This window comes from Grampus griseus (genome assembly GCF_964374135.1).
Source record: "Grampus griseus genome assembly, chromosome: 21".
Lineage (NCBI taxonomy): Eukaryota > Metazoa > Chordata > Mammalia > Artiodactyla > Delphinidae > Grampus > Grampus griseus.
This window is the reverse complement of record NC_139015.1, coordinates 33,324,052-33,344,575: the sequence shown is the minus strand read 5'-3', so window position 1 is coordinate 33,344,575 and position 20,524 is coordinate 33,324,052. Positions and strand designations below refer to the sequence as shown.

The 20,524-nt window shown below is 40.3% G+C and overlaps 1 protein-coding gene across 2 annotated transcripts in view; it reads right to left on the bottom strand.

The window, feature by feature from the left end:
- Positions 1 to 20,270, bottom strand: part of FNTA (farnesyltransferase, CAAX box, subunit alpha) — a 30,253-nt gene extending 9,983 nt beyond the window's left edge. The window contains exons 1-4 of one of the 2 annotated variants that reach the window (XM_082680573.1): positions 20,079 to 20,270; positions 18,007 to 18,092; positions 10,065 to 10,179; positions 232 to 336 (exon numbers count right to left, since the gene is read on the bottom strand). In XM_082680573.1, coding sequence (XP_082536699.1) covers positions 232 to 336; positions 10,065 to 10,179; positions 18,007 to 18,092; positions 20,079 to 20,254 — 482 coding nt within the window. In that variant the 5' untranslated portion in view covers positions 20,255 to 20,270. The remainder of the gene's footprint in view (positions 1 to 231; positions 337 to 10,064; positions 10,180 to 18,006; positions 18,093 to 20,078) is intronic. The other variant, XM_082680574.1, reaches the window with a different exon arrangement.
- Positions 20,271 to 20,524: the final 254 nt, after the last annotated feature.

Here is a 20,524-nt window from a genome sequence, read left to right as displayed (position 1 = left end):
TGAAATAATTACGGCAGCAAACATTTGAGTGTTAACTATGGGTCAAGCACCACTTCAAGCACTAAACATAAAGTTATCTCAGGTACTCCCAACAACACCGTTAAGCCTGGTGACATTAGCTCCAATGCAAGCACTGTAATCATAAAGAAAAAAACAATTCCCTATGGTTTCGTCACCCATTGGCAGGTACTATTAGCATAGTGACTTATTTCCTTCCTATTTTCATCTTACCAAACTTGATAGTTTTTGGGCTGTTCCTCAATTATTGCCGTGATGTAGTTCATTTCCTCATGTAGATCCTTTTGAAGTGACTTTAAGAGAACTCTCCGAAAATGCCTACAGCAAACATCAAGCATCCAAAGTCTCATTACTCCACATAAATTGCCCAGCCACAGTATCAAATGAAGTCACAAGACAACAACATAGACACATTTTTGGTAGGTATTCTATATAACCAGTAATTTAGCAACTTAACTGCTTGTCGTTGTCCAAACTCATACAACTATCTGATGAACAGAAGAATAAGGCATTTTGAAGCAAAATAGTGAAAGGCAGCAAATGTGAGACAGAAGAAAAGACAACCAACAAATGATTATTTCCAGGTAATACTCTGGTTACTAGTGTTCTATTACACAAGAATCAAAAACATCTCTTTCCCCATATGGTATAAGCTGTTCATTTAGATACATTACTCATATAATAAATTAATTTCATTACAAACATTATCATATATTTTATTTTTAGAACCACCCTAAAAATGTTACTTATAAATGAAACAAGTTTCTCTTTAATTTTTTCACAGGTGAAGTCAAACCATTAAAAAAACCTTTTCCCTAAAGACATGATTAGTTCTAGTCTATTTTCACTTCAAAATTTCAAAATATTCCAACTCAATATATAATGAGACAAAAAACTACTTTATTTTTTTATTTTCTTTTTTTTAATACATCTTTATCGGAGCATAATTGCTTCACAATACTATGTTCGTTTCTGCTGTATAACAAAGCGAATCAGCCATATGTATACATATATCCTCATATCCCCTCCTTTGTGAGCCTCCCTCCACCCTCCCCATCCCACCCCTCTAGGTGGTCTCAAAGCACCAAGCTGATCTCCCTGTGCTATGCTGCTGCTTCCCACTAGCTATCTACCTTACATTTGGTAGTGTACATGTCGATGTTACTTTCACTTTGCCCCAGTTTCCCGACCACCCCGTGTCCTCAAATCCATTTCTATGTTTACGATTTTATTCCTGCCCTGCCACTAGGTTCAGCAGTACCATTTTTTTTTGATTCCATATATATGTGTTAGCATACGGTATTTGTTTTTCTCTTTCTGACTTACTTCACTTTGTATGACAGACTCTAGGTCTGTCCACCTCACTAAAAATAACTCAATTTCGTTTCTTTTTATGGCTGAGTAATATTGCATTGTATATATGTGCCACATCTTCTTTATCCATTCATCTGTCGAGGAACATTTAGGTTGCTTCCATGTCGTGGCTATTCTAAATAGTGCTGCAATGAACATTGTGGTACATGTCTCTTTTTGAATTATGGTTTTCTCAGGGTATATGTCCAATAGTGGGATTGTTGGATCACACGGTAGTTCTATTTTTAGTTTTTCAAGGAACCTCTATACTGTTCTCCATAGTGGTTGTATCAATTTACCTTCCCACTAACAGTGCAGGAGGGTTCCCTTTCACCACACCCTTTCCAGCATTTACTATTTCTAGATTTTTTGATAATGGCCATTCTGACTGGTGTGAGGTGATACCTCACTGTAGTTTTGATTTGTACTTTGCTAATAATTAGTGATGCTGAGCATCTTTTCATGTGCCTCTTGGCCATCTGTACATCTTCTTTGGGGAAATGTCTATTTAAGTCTTCCACGCATTTTTTTTTTTTTTTTTTTTTTTTTTTTGCGGTACGCGGGCCTGTCACTGTTGTGGCCTCTCCCATTGTGGAGCACAGGCTCCGGACGCGCAGGCTTAGCGGCCATGGCTCACGGGCCCAGGCGCTCCGCGGCATGTGGGATCTTCCCAGACCGGGGCACGAACCCGTGTCCCCTGCATTGGCAGGTAGACCCTCGACCACTGCGCCACCAGGGAAGCCCTTCCACGCATTTTTTAATTGGGTTGTTTGTTTTTCGATATTGAGCTCCATGAGCTGTTTGTATATTTTGGAGATTAATCCTTTGTCCATTGTTTAATTTGCAAATATTTTCTTCCATTCTGAGGGCTGTCTTTTCGTCTTGATTAGGTTTCCTTTGCTGTGCAAAAGCTTTTAACTTTAATTAGGTCCCATTTGTTTATTTTTGTTTTTATCTTCATTACTCTTAGGAGGTGGGACAAAAAAGATCTTGCTGTGTTTTATGTCAAAGAGTGTTTTTCCTGTGTTTTCCTCTAAGAGTTTTAGAGTGTCTTGTCTTACGTTTAGGTCTTTAATCCATTTTGAGTTTATTTTTGTGTATGGTGTTAAGGAGTGTTCTGATTTCATTCTTTTACATGTAGCTGTCCAGTTTTCACAGCACCACTTATTGAAGAGGCTGTCTTTTCTCCACTCTATGTTCTTGCCTCCTTTGTCATAGATTAGGTGACTATATGTGCATGGGTTTATCTCTGGCCTTTATATCCTGTTCCATTGATCTATATTTCTGTTTTTGTGCCAGTACCACACTGTCTTGATTACTCTAGCTTTGTAGTATAGTTTGAAGTCAGGGAGCTTGATTCTTACAGCTCTGTTTTTCTTTCTCAAGATTGCTTTGGCTATTCGGGGTCTTTTGTGTTTCCATACAAATAGTAAAATTTTTTGCACTAATTCTGTAAAGAATGCCATTGATAGTCTGATAGGGATTGCACTGAATCTGTAGATTGCTTTGGGTAGTAGAGTCATTTTCACAATATTGATTCTTCCAATCCAAGAACATGGTATATTTCTCCATCTGTTCACATCATCTTTGATTTCTTTCATCAGTGCTTTATAGTTTTCTGAGTAGAAGTATTTTGCCCCCTTAGGTAGGTTTATTCCTAGGTATTTTATTCTTTTTGTTGCAATGGTAAATGGGATTGTTTCCAGAAATGGGTTTGCCCATTTTCTGGAGAGTTTTTGTAAATGGGTGTTGAATTTTGTCAAAAGCTTTTTCTTTTTCTGCATCGATTGAGATGATCATATACTTTTTTATTCTTTAATTTGTTAATATGGTGTGTCACATTGATTGATCTGCATATACTGAAGAAACCTTGCATCCCTGGGATAAATCCCACTAGCTCATGGTGTATGATCCTTTTAATACGTTGTTGGATCCTGTTTGTTAGTATTTTGTTGAGGATTTTTGTGGCTGTGTTCGTCAGTGATATTGGTCCATAATTTACTTTTTTTGTGATATCTTTTTCTGGTTTTGGTATCAGGGTGATGGTGGCTTCGTAGAATGAATTTGCGAGTGTTCCTCCCTCTATAATATTTTGGAAGAGTTTGAGAAGGATGGGTGTTAGCTCTTCTCTAAATGTTTGATACAATTCACCTGTGAAGCCATCTGGCCCTGGACTTTTGTTTGTTGGAAGATTTTTAATTACAGTTTCAATTTCATTACTTGCAGTAGGTCTGTTTATATTTTCTAATTCTTCCTAGTTCTTTCTTGGAAAATTGTACCTTTCCAAGAATTTGTCCATTTCTTCATGGTTGTCCATTTTTCTGGCATATAGTTGTTTGTAGTAGTCCCTTATAATCCTTTGTATTTCTGTGGTGTCCGTTGTGATTTCTTCTTTTTCGTTTCTAATTTTATTGATTTGCATCCCCTCCCTTTTTTTCTTGGTGAGTCTGGCTAAGGGTTTATCAATTTTGTTTATCTTCTCAAAGAACTAGCTTTTAGTTTTACTGATCTTTGCTATAGTTTTCTTCATTCCTATTTCATTTATTTCTGCTCTGATATTTATGATTTCTTTCCTTCTACTGACTTTGGGTTTTCTTTGTTCTTCTTTCTCTACTTCCTTTAGGTGTAGGGTTAGATTGTTTGAGACTTTTCTTGTTTCTTGAGGTGAGATTGAATTGCTATAAACTTCCCTCTTAGAACTGCTTTTGCTGCGTCCCATAGGTTTTTGGTTGTGTTTCTGTTGTCATTTGTTTCTATGTATTTTTTTATTTCTTCTTTGATTTCTTGGTTATTTAGTAGTGCACTGTTTAGCCTCCATGTATTTGTGTTTTTTACAGTCTTTTTCCTATAACTGATTTCCAATCTCATAGCATTGTGGTCAGAAAAGATGCTTGATATGCTTTCAATTTTCTTAAATTTTCCGAGGCTTGATTTGTGACCCATGATGTGATCTATCCTGGAGAATGTTCTGTGTGCACCTGAAAAAAAAGTGTATTCTGCCACTTTTGGGTGCAATGTTCTATAAATATCAATTAAATCTATCTGGTCTATTGTGTCATTTAACGCTTGTGCTTCTTTATTTTCTGTTTGGATGATCTGTCCATTGGTAAGTGGGTTGTTAAAGTCCCCTATTATTATTGTGTTACTGTCGATTTCTCCTTTCCTGGTTGTTAGCATTTGCCTTATGTATTGAGGTGCTCCTATGTTGGGTGCATAAACATTTATAATTGTTATATCTTCTTCTTGGATTAATCCCTTGATCATTATGTAGTGTCCTTCCTTATGTCTTGTAACAGTCTTTATTTTCAAGTCTATTTTATCTGATATGAGTATTGCTACTGCAGCTTTCTTTTGATTTCCATTTGCATGCAATATGTTTTTCCATCCCCTCACTTTCCACCTGTACGTGTCCCTACATCTGAAGTGCGTCTCTTGTAGACAGCATATATATGGATCTTGTTTTTGTATCTATTCAGCCAGTCTGTGTCTCTTGGTTGGGGCATTTAATCCATTTACATTCAAGGTTATTATCGATATGTATATTCCTAGTACCATTTTCTTAATTGTTTTGGGTTTGTTTTTGTAGGTCTTTTTCTTCTCTTGTGTTTCCCGCCTAGAGAAGTTTCTTTAGCATTTGTTGTAAAGCTGGTTTTGTGGTACTGAATTCTCTTAGCTTTTGCTTGTCTGAAAAGCTTTTAATTTCTCCATCAAATCTGAATAAGATCATTGCTGGACAGAGCAGTCTTGGTTGTAGGTTTTTGTCTTTCATCACTTCAAGTATACCTTGCCACTCCCTTCTGGTTTGCAGAGTTTGTGCTGAAAAATCAGCTGTTAACCTTTTGGGGATTCCATTGTATGTTATTTTTGTTTTTCCCTTGCTGCTTTTAATATTTTTTCTTTGTATTTAATTTTTGTTAGTTTTAGTATGTCTTGGTGTTTCTCCTAGGGTTTATCCTGTACGGGACTCTCTGTGTTTCCTGGACTTAGGTGACTATTTCCTTTCCCACGTTAGGGAAGTTTTCCACTATAATCTCTTCAAATATTTTCTCAGACCACTTCTTTTACTCTTCTTCTTCTGGGACCCCTATAATTTGAATGTTGGTGCGTTTAGTGTTGTCCCAGAGCTATCTGAGATTGTCTTCAATTCTTTTCATTCTTTTTTCTTTATTCTGTTCCTCGGCAGTTATTTCCACCATTTTATCTTCCAGCTCACTTATTCGTTCTTCTGCCTCAGTTATTCTGTTATTGATTCCTTCTAGTGTATTTTTCATTTCAATTGTGTTGTTCATCTCTGTTTCTCTGTTCTTTAGTTCTTCTAGATCTTTGTTAAACATTTCTTGTATTTTCTCAATCAGTGCCTCCATTTTATTTCTGAGATTCTGAATCATCTTTACTATCATTACTGTGAATTTTTTTTCAGGTAGATTGCCTATTTCCTCTTCATTTATTTGGTCTTATGTTTTTAACTTGCTCCTTCACCTGTGATATATATTTAGCAGTCTCATTTTTTTTTTTTGATGGTGGGATTGTGCTCCTGTCTTACTTGTTCTTTGGCCTGAGGCGTCCAACACTGCAGTTTGTTGGCTGTTGGGTAGGGCTGGGTCTTGGTGCCGAGATGAGGACCTCTGGGAGACCTCACCGCAATGAATATTCCCTGGGGTCTGAGGTGCTCTGTTAGTCCAGTGGTTCAGACTCGGAACTCCTACCACAGGAGCTTCAGTCCTACCCCTGGCTCAAGCACCAAGATTTTGAAAGCTGCGCAGAGCAGCAAAAAAATAAATAAATAAATAAGAAGAAGAAGAAAGAGTAAAAAATAAAATTAGACTAGGAAACTAACAGGTATGTTAGAAAGAGTATAAAAATAAAAATATAGATGAAACAACCGTAAGGTAAAACAGAATCACAATAGTAAACAAGAGCAGAAGGGAAAAAAAAAACAAGAGCAGAAGGAAGAAAAAAAAAAGGTAGAAAAGGCCTTGGCTGTGGAGGGTGGGGCCTAAGCAAGGGTGAGGTTTGGGCAGTGGGTGGGGCCTATGCTTAGGACTCACACAGCTGGAAAAGGCCCTGGGGGTGTGTGTGTGGGGGGGTGGGGCTTAGGCTCAATGGAACAGAAGGGGCCCAGGCCTGCCTCTGGTCTCAGAGGACGGGGGACCCGGCCTGGGAGCCCAGCTGGCTTCCTGGGCCCAAGTGGGCGGGGCAAACACCCTCTGCTCCTCTCCTGCTCCTGCCGTCCTGGAGGGCCCCTCCTGCTGCCTCTCCTCCTCTCCCCCGGCCTCCCTCCTATGCCTCCAAGACCCATGCATCCTGAAGGAGGCTTTGGAGGGCGGGAGACCTGGCCTGGGAGCCCAGCAGGCTTCCCAGGCTCAAGTGAGTAGGGCAAATGCTGGGCACTCTGCCCGCTCCAATCCGAGCCCCCGAGGGTCCCTCCAGGCATAGGAACCCCTCCCCTCTCAGCCACCCCTCAGGGGCGCTGGTCCTGTCTGGCCTCCACTTCTCCTCCCTGCTCAGTCCCCCCACGTCCTACCGGTTCACTTGGGGGTTCCTCCCATCTCCTTGGGCTTCAAGGTCCCCCACCAGTGTCTGGCAAGCGCCCTAGTTGTGGGGAGATGCCAACTCTGTGTCTTCCCATACCGCCATCTTGACTCCAACCCCCCAAAAAACTACTTTAAAAGTTATCTCTTAAAATGAAATGCTAAATAGAGGAAATGACAGTATTCCTCTATTATAATTAGTTTGAAGAAAATAAGGCTTCACAGAGCACATACACATACAGGCAGCCTGGTTCATATGGGTAATTTCAGGTATACTGTTTTTAAGAAAACAGCAAATAAACTTAGGAAATTTTAAATGCATTCTAAGTTGCTCTGAGCTGTGTACAGTCAGGAATTTCTTACAAGCTAAAAATGTGCATATTAGAGACATAAAGTGATGGACGAGCACCCTAACAGCTCTAGATAATCCTACTAAAATGACAGTAAAGAAATAAAAAGGGTATAAATCCACAAGGATGAGAGGATACCACAGCAACTGGAAGAGGTCAACAAAACGATGGAAAATGGTAAGCTGATAAGTTTTGACTGACTTAGAAAACCAGAAAGTGCTAAAAACCTGTCAACTGAGGAAGAAAGGTTCAGAAATCAGATGTATCAGGTATTTCCAAAACTGGAAGTCAAGGGTGGGGCTGAAAACATTTTAAAATGTAGACAGAGTCCTCAGCAGCCAAGATCCTTCCTCCAACCCTGAGCAGAGAGGTGACAACATCTCCCAACCTGGGTGTGTGTGTGTGTCTGTCTGTCTTTTTCTTCCTCACACAGAGCTCCTAAAACCCTTGTAAATTCCTGAGTGATAAGAGCACTCGGGCATCCCTTCTACTGAGGTGATTCTGGTCGGGCTCCTGGATGGCTCCTGGTCACCAGAAAGACCAAGCCTTGATTAGAAACTTGGAATGTTCAGCCCCACCTCCCATCTTCCAGACAGGAGAGAAGGGCTGGAAATGGAGTTAATAATCGATCGTGTCCACGTGAGGAAGCCACCATTAAATCCCAACAGTAGGGGATTTAGAGAGCTTCCAGGTGGGTGAACACATCCATGTACCAGGAGGGTGATGCACCTCAACCCCACAGGAACAGAAGCTCCTGTGCTCGGGACCCTCCCAGATGTCACCCTATGCACCTTTTCATCTGGCTGTGCATCTCTGTGTTTTATCATATCATTTAATAAACTGGTAAACATAAGTAAGTGTTTCACTGAGTTCTGTGAGCTGCTCTAGCAAATCAGTTGAACCCAAGGAGGGAATTGTGGAACCTCTGATTTATGGCCCACCAGTCAGAAGCACAGGATGTGCGACTGGCATTGGGGTGGGGCAGGCTTGTGGGACCGAGCCCTTAACCTGTGGGATCTGACGTTACCTCCAGGTAGACAGTGTTAGAATTGAGTTAAACTGTAGGACACCCAGGTGGTGTCACAGGGCACTGCCTGGTAGGGGAAAAATCCCACACACATTCAGTGACTAGAAGCGCCAGAAGTGAAGTGTTTTGTGGAAGTAAAGAAAACACATAGGAGAAGGAGGACTAGGGTTTTCTTAAAAAGCCTGGGCAGAAAAAAAAAAAAAAAAAAAAGCCTGGGCAGCAGACAAGTGGCTTTATTTTCTGGAAAAATCCAAAGCAGAAAGAAATACCAGACATAGCAGAAGGCAGGGTGAGGTAAAGGCTGGAAACAAGGAAATTTAACGCTGATACACTGAATAGCTGAGATGCCCCCCACCCCTGTCTTCCCCTGCCAGAACTGACCCCCAGAACTGTGGCAGCCAAATGTACATTCTTCAGACAGCTCTTCTTCAGAGAAACAAAGTAGTCAAGAGAAAAGACCCAGAAATACTGACATATGAAGACGTCAAACAAAGCAGCCATGCCTCCACACTAACTTCATGGTAAACCCCTCTCGGTGACAAGTCCTGCAACACGCAGGGATGCCAAATCATTTTCCTGCTTCCACTGTAAGTATGAAAGGAGAGCCAAGAACTTACCATTCATTTGAGAAAAATGTTTACATTAAAGAGACCAAAACAAATAAACAGAAAAATGAAAACATATCCCACCCATGAAATAAACAAGATGCTATTAAATAAGAATACTCAGAGAAGATAAAAAGAGCTCTTGTAAATTAAAAATGAGTGCAGATAGGTTAGAAGATAAAGCTGAAAAAAATCTCAAAAGTAAATAAAAACAGATAAAAGTAAGAAAAGACAACCTCAGAAGTACAACATGCAACTAAAAGGCATTCCAGAGAGAGCCAACAGAGGAAAGAGAGAAGACATTATCAAAAGAACATATAAAAAAAAAAATTTCCCAAAGCTAAAGAAAAGGTTAAAACGAAGGAATGGGAATCTTCTCAATAGAGGCTGAAAGAAACAGAAAGACAGTTTTAAAAATCTAACGGAGAATGATTTCCAATCTAGAATTCTATCACTAAAGCTCGAAGAGACTGAAGACACTTTTAAATTTACGAAACCTCAGTAACAATTTCCATCACAGCCTTCTAAGAGTTTTCTTCTATTCAAGGATCTGGTCTATAAAATGAGAGTAAAGCAGGAAAGAGAAAGATGTGGGATCTAGGAAACAGGGACCTGACACAGGAAAGAGCTATGGACCAGACACACGGTGCCCAAGTCCTTGGAGAAGAAAGGAAGGAACTGAAGGGTTACCTGCTGTGCTCAACAGTAACGTGACATTCTACATGAGCAGAGAGTCGGGGAGACAGATAACTTGCTGGTAAAAAGAGAACAAAACTAAATAAAAAAGCCAATCTGTTAAAGGAAATATAAATATATGATGAAATGTGGGTCTGCATGAACCATGAACTGATTACTGTGATGGAGACAGTATAGGAGACTGAACTCTGTATCTTCCATAGCAGGAGTAATGTGTAAAGTGAAAAAATTAAAAATAATCAAGCATATGATTTAGAATATAGAGGTGATTTTAAGAAAAAACACCTAGGAATTGTTGCCTCCGGGGAGTGGGACTCTGTAATGAGAAGGAATAGAGCAGAGATTGCTATTTTTCATTCAGTCTCTGACTTTTAAACTCATATGTGAATTGTTATTTTGATAAAAATTATCATTAAGAAAAAAGTCATCCAAACTAAAACCTGCGACATTCAGACAGGGAATATTAACGAGGTGTCTTACTTACCACACTGTGTAGTTGGCTGCATTTAACTCAATAGCATCTCTGGTTAGTTTAAAAGCTCTTTCACTTCTCTCGTCACGCTGCAGGACAGCCCGGAAATAATCATAAACATCCTGAACTAGAAACAGAGCACACAACTGCATTAGGATGGTCTTTCTTGTTTAAAACAACCACTATAGTACAAAATGTTGTTTTACTCTATGAGGAAGATACTTTATCGTATGTATACGATTTATAACAATACGCAAAAGAAAGAAAATCCATGACTATGACTGCCACCCTGATAACTTGTGTCACAGCCAGGATGCACGTACGGGGGTTGATGCCTGACTCCAGATCCCCCAGAGACCTTATGCATTAAAGAAAAATTAAGAGTGCATATATCCAAATATATTCACTTAGCTGTTTTTCTCACATTTTATTTTGATCAGTTTTTTTTAACTGAAAAAGTAATATACACAATGATAGAAAACTCAAACAGTACAAAAAGGTTCATGCTAAGTTTCCATTCCACTAAATTCCCAGTTCTTCTCCCCAGAAGCAACTGTGGAGTGATTCTAATGTATCCTTCCAAATATATCCTATGCACACAAAAGTACATGTTCTAATTCCATCTTCTCATTTTCTTTTTTTTAATACAAATGAGATCACATCCCATTCTAATGTCCTGGGCCTTGCTTTTTTCACTCATACATTATTCAAGGTCGTATAAACTAGTAAATATCTCTATGGAAAACCACTTGGTAATATCTATTAAAAATTAAAAACTGGGGACTTCTCTGGTGGTGCAGTGGTTAAGAATCCACCTGCCAATGCACGGGACACGGGTTCGAGCCCTGGTATGGGAAGATCCCACATGCTGCAGAGCAACTGAGCACGTGTGCCACAACTACTGAGCCTGAGCTCAAGAGTCCGCGCGTCACAACTACTGAAGCCTGCATGCCTAGAGCCTGCAAGCCACAACTACTGAGCCCATGAGCCACAACTTACTGAAGCCCACAGGCCTCGAGCCCGTGCTCCACAACAAGAGAAGCCACCGCAATGAGAAGCCCATGCACCGCAACGAAGAGTAGCCCCCGCTCGCCACAACTAGAGAAAGCCCGTGCACAGCAACAAAGACCCAACACAGCCAAAAATAAAGTGTTTCTCTAAAAAATAAATAAATAAATAAAAACTGACTACTCATTGACCTAACAATTCCAGTTCCAGTAAGTTTTCTTACAAATATACTCCTGTATGTGCCCAAAGCATCCAAGGAAATTTACATAAGAAATAAATGAAAACTGGAAACAACTGAAATTTCCATGAGTAAAGAATGGGTTAAGTCCATCACGGTACACCCATACAACAAAATCCTATGCAGCTATTAGTAACGAGGCTGGTCTGTTATGTACTGAAATGGAACAACTGCTAAGACAGGTTGTTGAGTGAAAAACATAAGGTGCAGAGCAGCAGCTATTCGTTTAGTTAAAAGTATATGCTTATTTATGAACATACGAGTTTGAGGAACAAGTTGAGAAGATGACATAATTTTCAACCACATTCCCCATTACAAAGTTTACTACATTTTTCAAACAGTTGCACAGCATTTCGTTGTATGGGCACTCTATACCTAACTCGTCCCCTATAAATGAATGTTTAAATTGTTTTCATTCTCTCACTGTCCTATCATGGTATGTTTCTGCACACACGTGCAAATTCAGTACATCTGTAGGATGAATTCCTACAAGCGGAATTACTGGATCAAGGTTACGTGCACTGTTGATGCTGACAGACAGTGCCAAATTAACCTCTCAAAAAAGGTCTGTTCAATATATAGTCCCTCCAAGAATGTATGAATACACCGATTTTTTTCCACATCCGCACTGACAGAGTATCAAAACTTCTGATCTTTGCCAATCTCTTAACTGAAGGAACTTAGACCTTTACAAATATTAACCTATTTTACTCTCATTTCCACAAGAGAAACAGGCTTAAGAGAGATTAACAAGTTCACATGGCCCAGTGTACTTTGGAGACAGAAGTTAAACCCCAATCTAGTCTGACACCAAAGCACACACTGCTAATCACAATGCTCATTTCACTGCAGCTGAAATGCCTTCACATCACAGCACAGGTTAACATAGAGAACAGACTAAGGCCCTAAACAGACTACTAAAGAAACCCAGGTGTTAAATACTCCTCAATACTTGTTTTTCCACAATTAAAAATTTATGTGGACATGCTATGCTATTTTTCTTTTTTTTTTAATTTTTATTTATTATTTATTTGGCTGCGTCAGGTCTTAGTTGCAGCATGTGGGATTTCATTGCGGCATGCGGGATCTTTTGTTGCAGTGCACGGGCTCTTCGTTGTGGTGCGTGGGCCTCTAATTGTGGTGTGTGGTCTCCAGAGCGCATGGGCTCAGTAGTTGCAGCGCGCAGGCTCTCTAGTTGTGGCGCATAGGCTCCAGAACATGCGGGCTCAGTAGTTGTGGCGTGTGGGCTCCAGAGTGCAAGGGCTTGGTAGTTGTAGAGCACGGGCTCAGTAGCTGTGGCGCATGGGCTTAGTTGCCCCACGGCACGTGGGTATGTTCCCTGACCAGGGATCGAACCTGCATCCCCTGCATCGGAAGGTAGATTCTTAACCACTGGACCACCAGGAAAGTCCTGCTATTTTTTCTTATAGCATATAATTTTCCAGTTACTGACAGGGTTCACAAACTTTTAGGAGGTCAATATGCATGAATACAATGTCAATATATCCTGATTTGCCTAACCATTCTGCTACTACTGGTTGTTTTCAATTTTGTTTTATAAAAATCACTACCTTAAGCATCCAATGACCTTTCATTAAAAAATTTTAAAAATTAAATATACAATACACACATGTATTTATGTGTGTGCATGCAAGCACACATAGGTATGTATAGTTTCATTAGACTACAATCCAAAAAAGAAATTATCAGAGGAGAGCATGAATAATTATAGCTCTTTCTGAACATACAAAGGTCATCTACTCCTAAATACTATCTTTAAAATGCTGAATTTAATTTATACCAGAGTAAAATTTAGAAACAATATAAATGGTAAATAACTATGGAATATTATGTGGTCATTAAGAACCAAGCTCCCAAATATTTTAAAATGTGTAACAAAATGCTTATAACATGTTAACTCTATATACAATGTATAAACACATTATTTTATATTCACACATGCACACATACATAGTATAAACCTAACTCTGTGGAAACATATTTTCCGAGGAGTGGAAGGCTATACACCAAATGTTAACAGTGGTTAGTTCTGGATGATTATACTCTTCTTTTGATGTTAACATCTTCAAATTTTTCTTCGATGAGCATGCGTTACTTTAAAAAATATTTTTTTTTGGCTGCACTGGGTCTCCGCTGTGGCGTGTGGGCTTTCTCTAGTTGAGGCGAGCAGGGCCTACTCTTCATTGTGGTGCGCAGACTTCTCACTGCGGTGGCTTCTCCTGTTGCAGAGCACGGGCTCTAGGCGCGTGGGCTTCAGTAGTTGTGGCACATGGGCTTAGTTGCTCTGTGGCATGTGGGATCTTCCCAGACCAGGGCTTGAACCCATGTCCCCTGCAGTGGCAAGGTGGATTTTTTTTTTTTTTTTTCGGTACGCAGGCCTCTCACTGTTGCGGGCTCTCCCGTTGCAGAGCACAGGCTCCGGATGCACAGGCCCAGCGGCCATGGCTCACGGGCCTAGCCGCTCCGCGGCATGTGGGATCCTCCCAGACCGGGGCACGAACCTGCGTCCCCTGCATCAGCAGGCGAACTCTCAACCACTGCGCCACCAGGGAAGCCCAGCAAGGTGGATTCTTAACCACTGCGCCACCAGGGAAGTCCTCCAAAATATTTTTAATTAAAAAGAAATACATGTTCCGGGAGTCAGCCTGGAGGGCACGGAACACCATGCGCCCGCTTGGCCGCGCCATCCGGGTAGGGACGTGCACGGCCCTGGTCCCCCAGCCAGCCTGCCTGGGACTGGGGCGCAGCCCAGTGGCTCCCCGCCCGCTCCTCTCTCCTCATGCAGCCCCTCCGTACGATCCCTGGCGTGAGGCGGCCGAGCTGAGGCGCTGAGAGAAAAGGGAAATTGCAAAGCTCATCTACAACCAGATCGACAGCATATTTTTTTTAGGACTCAAGAATCAACATTGGGCTATTTCCTAAGATTAAACCATGAAAGCCCACTTGGAGGCTGCACAGCCATCTGCACACTTGAACCTGAAAATGGACTTTTTTCATCAGGGAGATCTCATTCTTCAGCTAAATCATCAGAAGTGGTGAGAAGAAAAGATCCCTACCCGACCAAACTCCTCCAGACAAATTAAATCAGTCCAGCGAGGAATGGAGCTGTACAGATCATTGGCCAGATGACCATCTTCTGCTTGCACCGCCACTGAGCCATCCCTCTAGGACTGCCACCTACATGCAGGTTGCACCCAGTGCAAGGCATCCAGCTAAGGCAGGGAACGGAAGCTGAAATCCTACCGCATTCACCAAGCCGAGTTTATTGGTGCATGGCCGTGTCTGCCCAGACGATGTGGCTCCTTTTTCAAATTTTCGCCAACGCACCCTGTATGGGCTAGTGGCATGTCTGACCACGCCACTCCCATATCCCAGTCCTACCCGGAATTCTATTCCTTACCTCAGATGGATTCAAGATTTTCATGAACAAGTTAGGTTTCTTCCAAAAGATGAAATATTTGACCCAAATTGAAATTAATTTCATAGGTAAAGCTCAAAATATTACCATAGATGCGAATTATGTATGTATTTATGTATACATGTATATACAGTTATGTAGATACATATGTCTATGTATCAGAAGTTAGCACAACTTAAATTTGGTAAATGTTTAATATAAAACTATTTTGAGTATTCAAAAAAAAAAAAGAAAAGAAAGAAATACATGCTCTTTGTAAACACTGCAAACAATATAAAAGTACATGAAGTCTCCCATATCCAGTGCTACTCCCCAGTGCACTGGATCTGTATCACTGGTAATGGCTGTTACCAGTTGATATGTCTCTCCAGACATTTTTCTAAGCAAATAAATGTAATCTTGCTCTTGTTTTTTAATGAAGTTGGCATAACACTTTCATTCTGCTTTTCATTTTGGCATTTCCCCTCAGTGATATGTTCTTCCATGCCTGTGTATACACATCTACATCATTCTTGTTTCACTTCCATACAGTGGGCCTGGCCTAATTTACATGTCAATGCTATTTTTTTGCAGAACAGATTTCTATAAGTGGGACTAGGATACTCAGTCTTAGGGCTATATGACCCTATATAATTTAGGGTCATAAATAAATTTGGGATTATATAAATAGAATTTTATATTCATTAGATTTTTTGATATTAAAAGTCTGTTAATTAAAAATTACAAATTTAATATACTGTCATACTCAAAGTGTCTAAAACTTATGTGCCTTTTTTTCACTCAACACTGTTTTCTGCGATCTGTCCCTATTATAACAGATCTAGATCCTCTTATTGGTTATGTAGCACACAGCTGTATGACAACGATACATTTATCTATTCTCCAAAACACAAATATACAGCTGGTTTCCAATATTTTGTTCTTCCAAAAAATGCTGTGAATTGTAACAGCTATCACACACAGTGCTTACTATGAGTCAGCCACTGTTCTCTTATTTCATGTGTATACCTCACTCACTCTATAAAGTAGTTACTACTATCGTCCTCATTTTACACAGAAGAAGACAGAGATAATGAGAGGTTAAATAACTTGTCCAAGGTTACAGAGTCAGTAAAGTGGTGCAGTTAGAATCTGAACTAGGTGGTCTGGCTCTGAAGTCTGTGCTCTCAGCCTCCTAATACATGTCTTCTGATGCCATAAGCCAGAGTGAACCCAGAATGTATCATGCGAAGCAGCATTTCAAGGTTGTAAGATATGAGCATTTTCTAGTTTTACTAAATATACACGCAATAGTGCTTTCTAAAATGGCTAAACATATGAAAACTACCATCTGAAAAGCATGGATCTGTTCGTATGTCTCAATATCTGATATCATAAAACAGTTTAAAATTATCTTCCATTCCTAATGATAATGGATTGTCCCCCTATTTAATGGCTAACGAAATTTTTTCTTCTATGAACTACAAGTTCATACCCTTTGTCTATTTTTTGATTAGTTTCCCTGTTTCTTTAACCTTTCGTAGGAATTCCTTATAAGGTTCTGAATATCGATCCTCTGTTTATACATCTTCTCCTACACTGCTGTTTGCTTTTTAACTTATTCATGGTGTCTTCTGTTGCACAAATTTAAAATTCTGATATAATCATTTATCAATGTTTGATCAATGGGTCATTATTTCTCTCTTTTCCTTTGTGGTTTGTAATAATGATATTTATTTATTTATTTATTTATTTATTTATTTATTTTTGCGGTACCCGGGCCTCTCAGTGTTGCAGCCTTTCCTGTTGCGGAGCACAGGCTCCGGATGCGCAGGCTCAGCAGCCACGGCTCACGGGCCCAGCCGCTCAGCGACATGTGGGATCTTCCTGGACCGGGGCAAGAACCCGTGTCCCCTGCATCGGCAGGCAGACTCCCAACCACTGCGCCACCAGGGAAGCCCCTAATGATATATTTAAGAATTAAAAATATTGATTTTTTTTTTTTACCCTGAAAAAAAAGGTTTTATTATTTTTAACTGAAAGAGAAATGAATGACTGTGTCAGTTTTCAAAAGGTACCTTATGAATCTGGAAAAGTTGTGGTTTTCATTTCTCAGATCACTAGTGAGGTTAACATCTCTTCATAGATATTTCTATTTCTTCTAGTGAATTAACTCTTCACATATAATATCTCTCACCAGTTTGGAAGTTTTGCAGGTTCATGCAGTTATACCTTCTGATCTTTTCCTCAATCAATTTGGAGTTTTACATCTTGCCTAATAATGCCTTCTTTACCCTAAGAATGAAAGATTATTCTATTTGCTTTAGTATGTTTACAGTTTTGCTTTAGGACTTTAATTCATCTGTAATTTATTTTCATGTAAGATATGAGATAGGGATACAATTCTGTTTATATTCAAATCCACAGAAACTGTTACAAAACCATTACTTGATTAATCCATCTTTTTCATACAGATATGAAATGTCCTTTTTAGCAAATATTGAGGTCCCACCTATACTGATGACCTATTTTTAGTTTCTTTATTAATCTATTTATTTCTGCACCAGTTCCACATGTTAATTATTAAGTCTAGTAGTACACTTTCATATTTGATAAGGCAAACCCTCACACTATTATTCTTTCTTTACATTCTTGACATTATCTCATAATCAGAAAAAATAATAATCGCTTTCTGTAAAAGAGGAATGATCTTGGATAACAGAGCCTTAACTGAAAGAAGTATATACATAAAACTACAAAACTTGCATTCCATTTTGTTTACCCTTTCCTAGAAGAACAACTAACAATTAACATTTGCATGGCCTTCAATTTACAAAGCATTTCACATTCATTATGAAAGAATACTTTGTCAAAGAAAATAATCCACTCACTATCAGTAATATATTCCAGCTGAGCCTAACATTTCACAGCTAAAATATATTTCAAAATGCTCATGTTTCAACAACCAAAGTTTATTCTAAATAAAACAGTAAATCATTTCTGTTGTATCTCATGTGCAGATTAAACACTAAATGAAAAGCACAATCACACAGTAGTTACTATGTATTATAATGTAACATTCATTATTTAAACTTAAAATATGTCCACTCTTTGGACAAAATAAAACTTTTAATCATGAAAATAAATTACAAAACCCCACAAGATTAGCTTAAGTCACTTAGATCTTTATTAGACAAAAATCTGTCATCTATCTAGTCACATAGTTGTGAATTTCAACTTTGCTACTAAGTTTGACTTACAGACCTTTCCCTAATAAAAAATAAACTTACATTTTTCACTATAAATGATCTGGACCACTGGATTGGGGCCATCATTCTGCGGCACTGGATCTATATCAGCCCATTCTGCTCTGTCCCTGAAAATACATATATTTTTCAGTGATTATATTCAAGCGTGTAAGGAAAAGAAGAAATCTGATGTTTTTTTAAAAAGGCAACAATTACACTTTAACTTACAAATAATGTAACCATGGTTGGATTCTTCAAGACCAAGTGTTGCCACTTTGTTTTACATATTAAACTTTTAAGTAAAAGAAAAATAAAATGAATAATTTTCCAATTAAAGTTAATAAGTCAATAGTTTTCAAATTTAAAGTTTTTACATAAATGCAAAAGCAGGTTTTTGTAGCAAGTACACAATAGTTTTAAATTAGAAATCAATCTAATTCATTGGTCTAATAAGGCTCTTTGGAATCAGTCAACAGTTTAAAAAAAATTGAATAACAATTTTTTATTTGAATACTCTGAATAACTAGAAAGTGATATTTAAAAGTAAAAGTAATCACTATCATTTTTGTACACTGAGAGGTGGTCCAGGTGGTCAGTAGAGTCTGGAATCTGTGGAACACTGGCTCTACCACTTAACTAGCTGTGGGATCCTGAGGAAGTTACTTAACCTCTCTGGGCCTCAATTTCTTCATTTATAAAATGGAGATGATACTATTACCAACCAACCTTAGAAGGCTACTTGGAGGTTTAAGTGAGATAATATGTTAAGCTCTTAAAATATGCATAATAGTAAGCATATAATACATAGTATTATACTACATATACACTATTATACTATATATACCCTAACACACACAGTTAGCATATACAATATTATACAGGAAATACACTAAATGTACTATATAGTATTACTGTATGCTTAAATATATATGCTATATGTTATAAATGTAGCATATAATAAATGCATATAGTAAGTATTCAATGAATACTACTTCTCATTATCAATGCTAAAATAAATTACAGTGGCAACACTGGGTGCCTATAGACACTGCTGTGTAAACTGCTCAGTGTGACCAAATTTTCGTTAACCACTCTTTTACTTACATTCTTTTCCTATTACCCATTTTTCAGTTCTCTGTACTCATCAGCTATTGACAGCAAAAATTCTGTGGTATCTAGACAAATCCTAAAATTGTGCCCATTATACAAGGAGAAATCCAGGGGAAACAATTACTCGAGGTGTGAGACCTATATGGGGAGTGGCATGAGAATGGTACCGCTGTCCTTTAGGCACAGGGAAATAGGACACAGTCAAGGGAAGAACCCGAGTATTTCACAGTTCAGAGAGGAGGTCTGAGGGCTATGGGGCCACCTCAACCAACTGAAATCACTAACACTGTAAACTCCAAGAACGAAATGTGCATAGTGGCTTTCACTCAATTCATAAACAACCTACGCAAATCAGTCATCTAATGGGTTTACCTAGAACTACAGAAGAAAAAATAAGACATGAGAAAAGTAAGGACTTCTCAGTCGTCTCTGCAGGTTCAAAATGCAGCTGGGGAACCAGCATGACCAATAGAAAGCAAAGAACTAACGGGGACGGGACTGGGTGGTGGCAAAGATGGAGAGGAAAGGTGAGAAAGTTACAGCAGTACCCGACACTGCACATGGCTTGCACTAAGCACGAGGCGACGAGGGGATGCGTAACGGAGCTGAATTCTCATAGTCTCATCCTTACAGCCTAACTCGGTGCCTGGCTGACGCTGGGCGCTAGAAACACTGAATGAAAACGTCCCGGTCCCTAAAGATCTTACGCTAGCTCTCTCCGTTTCCGCAGAACAAACCACGGGAAGCCCCGTTTCTAAAGCGAGCCAATCTGGACCTTCTTTGCGGTCCGACTGCACCCAAGCCCTTTGGCATTCGGACTACAGCAGGCCAGCGCTGTGGGTTCCGGAACCTCCACCGCCCAGAACGGTGACAGCGCGGGCCCCACCCCGCCGCTCCCAGCCGCCGGACGGCGAGGACGCGCTAGCTTCTGCCGCAGCCGCGCCCCGGGCAGCGCCGCGCGCGGGGGAGGGCCTCCCGCCCCGCGACCATGCCGTGGGCGTTACCTGTACAGGACATAGGTGGGCGAGTCCAGGCTCAGGAACCCGTCGTCCATAGGGGACGCCGCCGCCTCTTCTGGCGGCAGCTGGGGCGGAGGGGGATGCGGCTGGGGCGGCGGCGGCTCCGGCTGACCTGGCTCCCCGCCCTGCGCTGCCTCCCCGACGCCGTCGGCGGCCGCCATCTCTCCTCGGCTCCCAGCGGAGGAGGTGCCGGAGGCCCCGCCCCTGCCCCGCCCCTCTCACGGCTACTTCCGGTTTTTCCGCTCCTACCATAGAGACGCGGGCCGGAGTGCCCAGCGCCCGCGCCTGCACCCTGGCCTGGCCGTCCCTGTTGGGCGCGGTTCTGCACTTCGGGCTGCGTCACGCCACCTGGGGCACCAGATTTCCCACTCGTCCTGTCCGCAGGCCTGTCCGAACGCTTGTAGCTGGTGCTTCGGAACGTACTAGTGTTG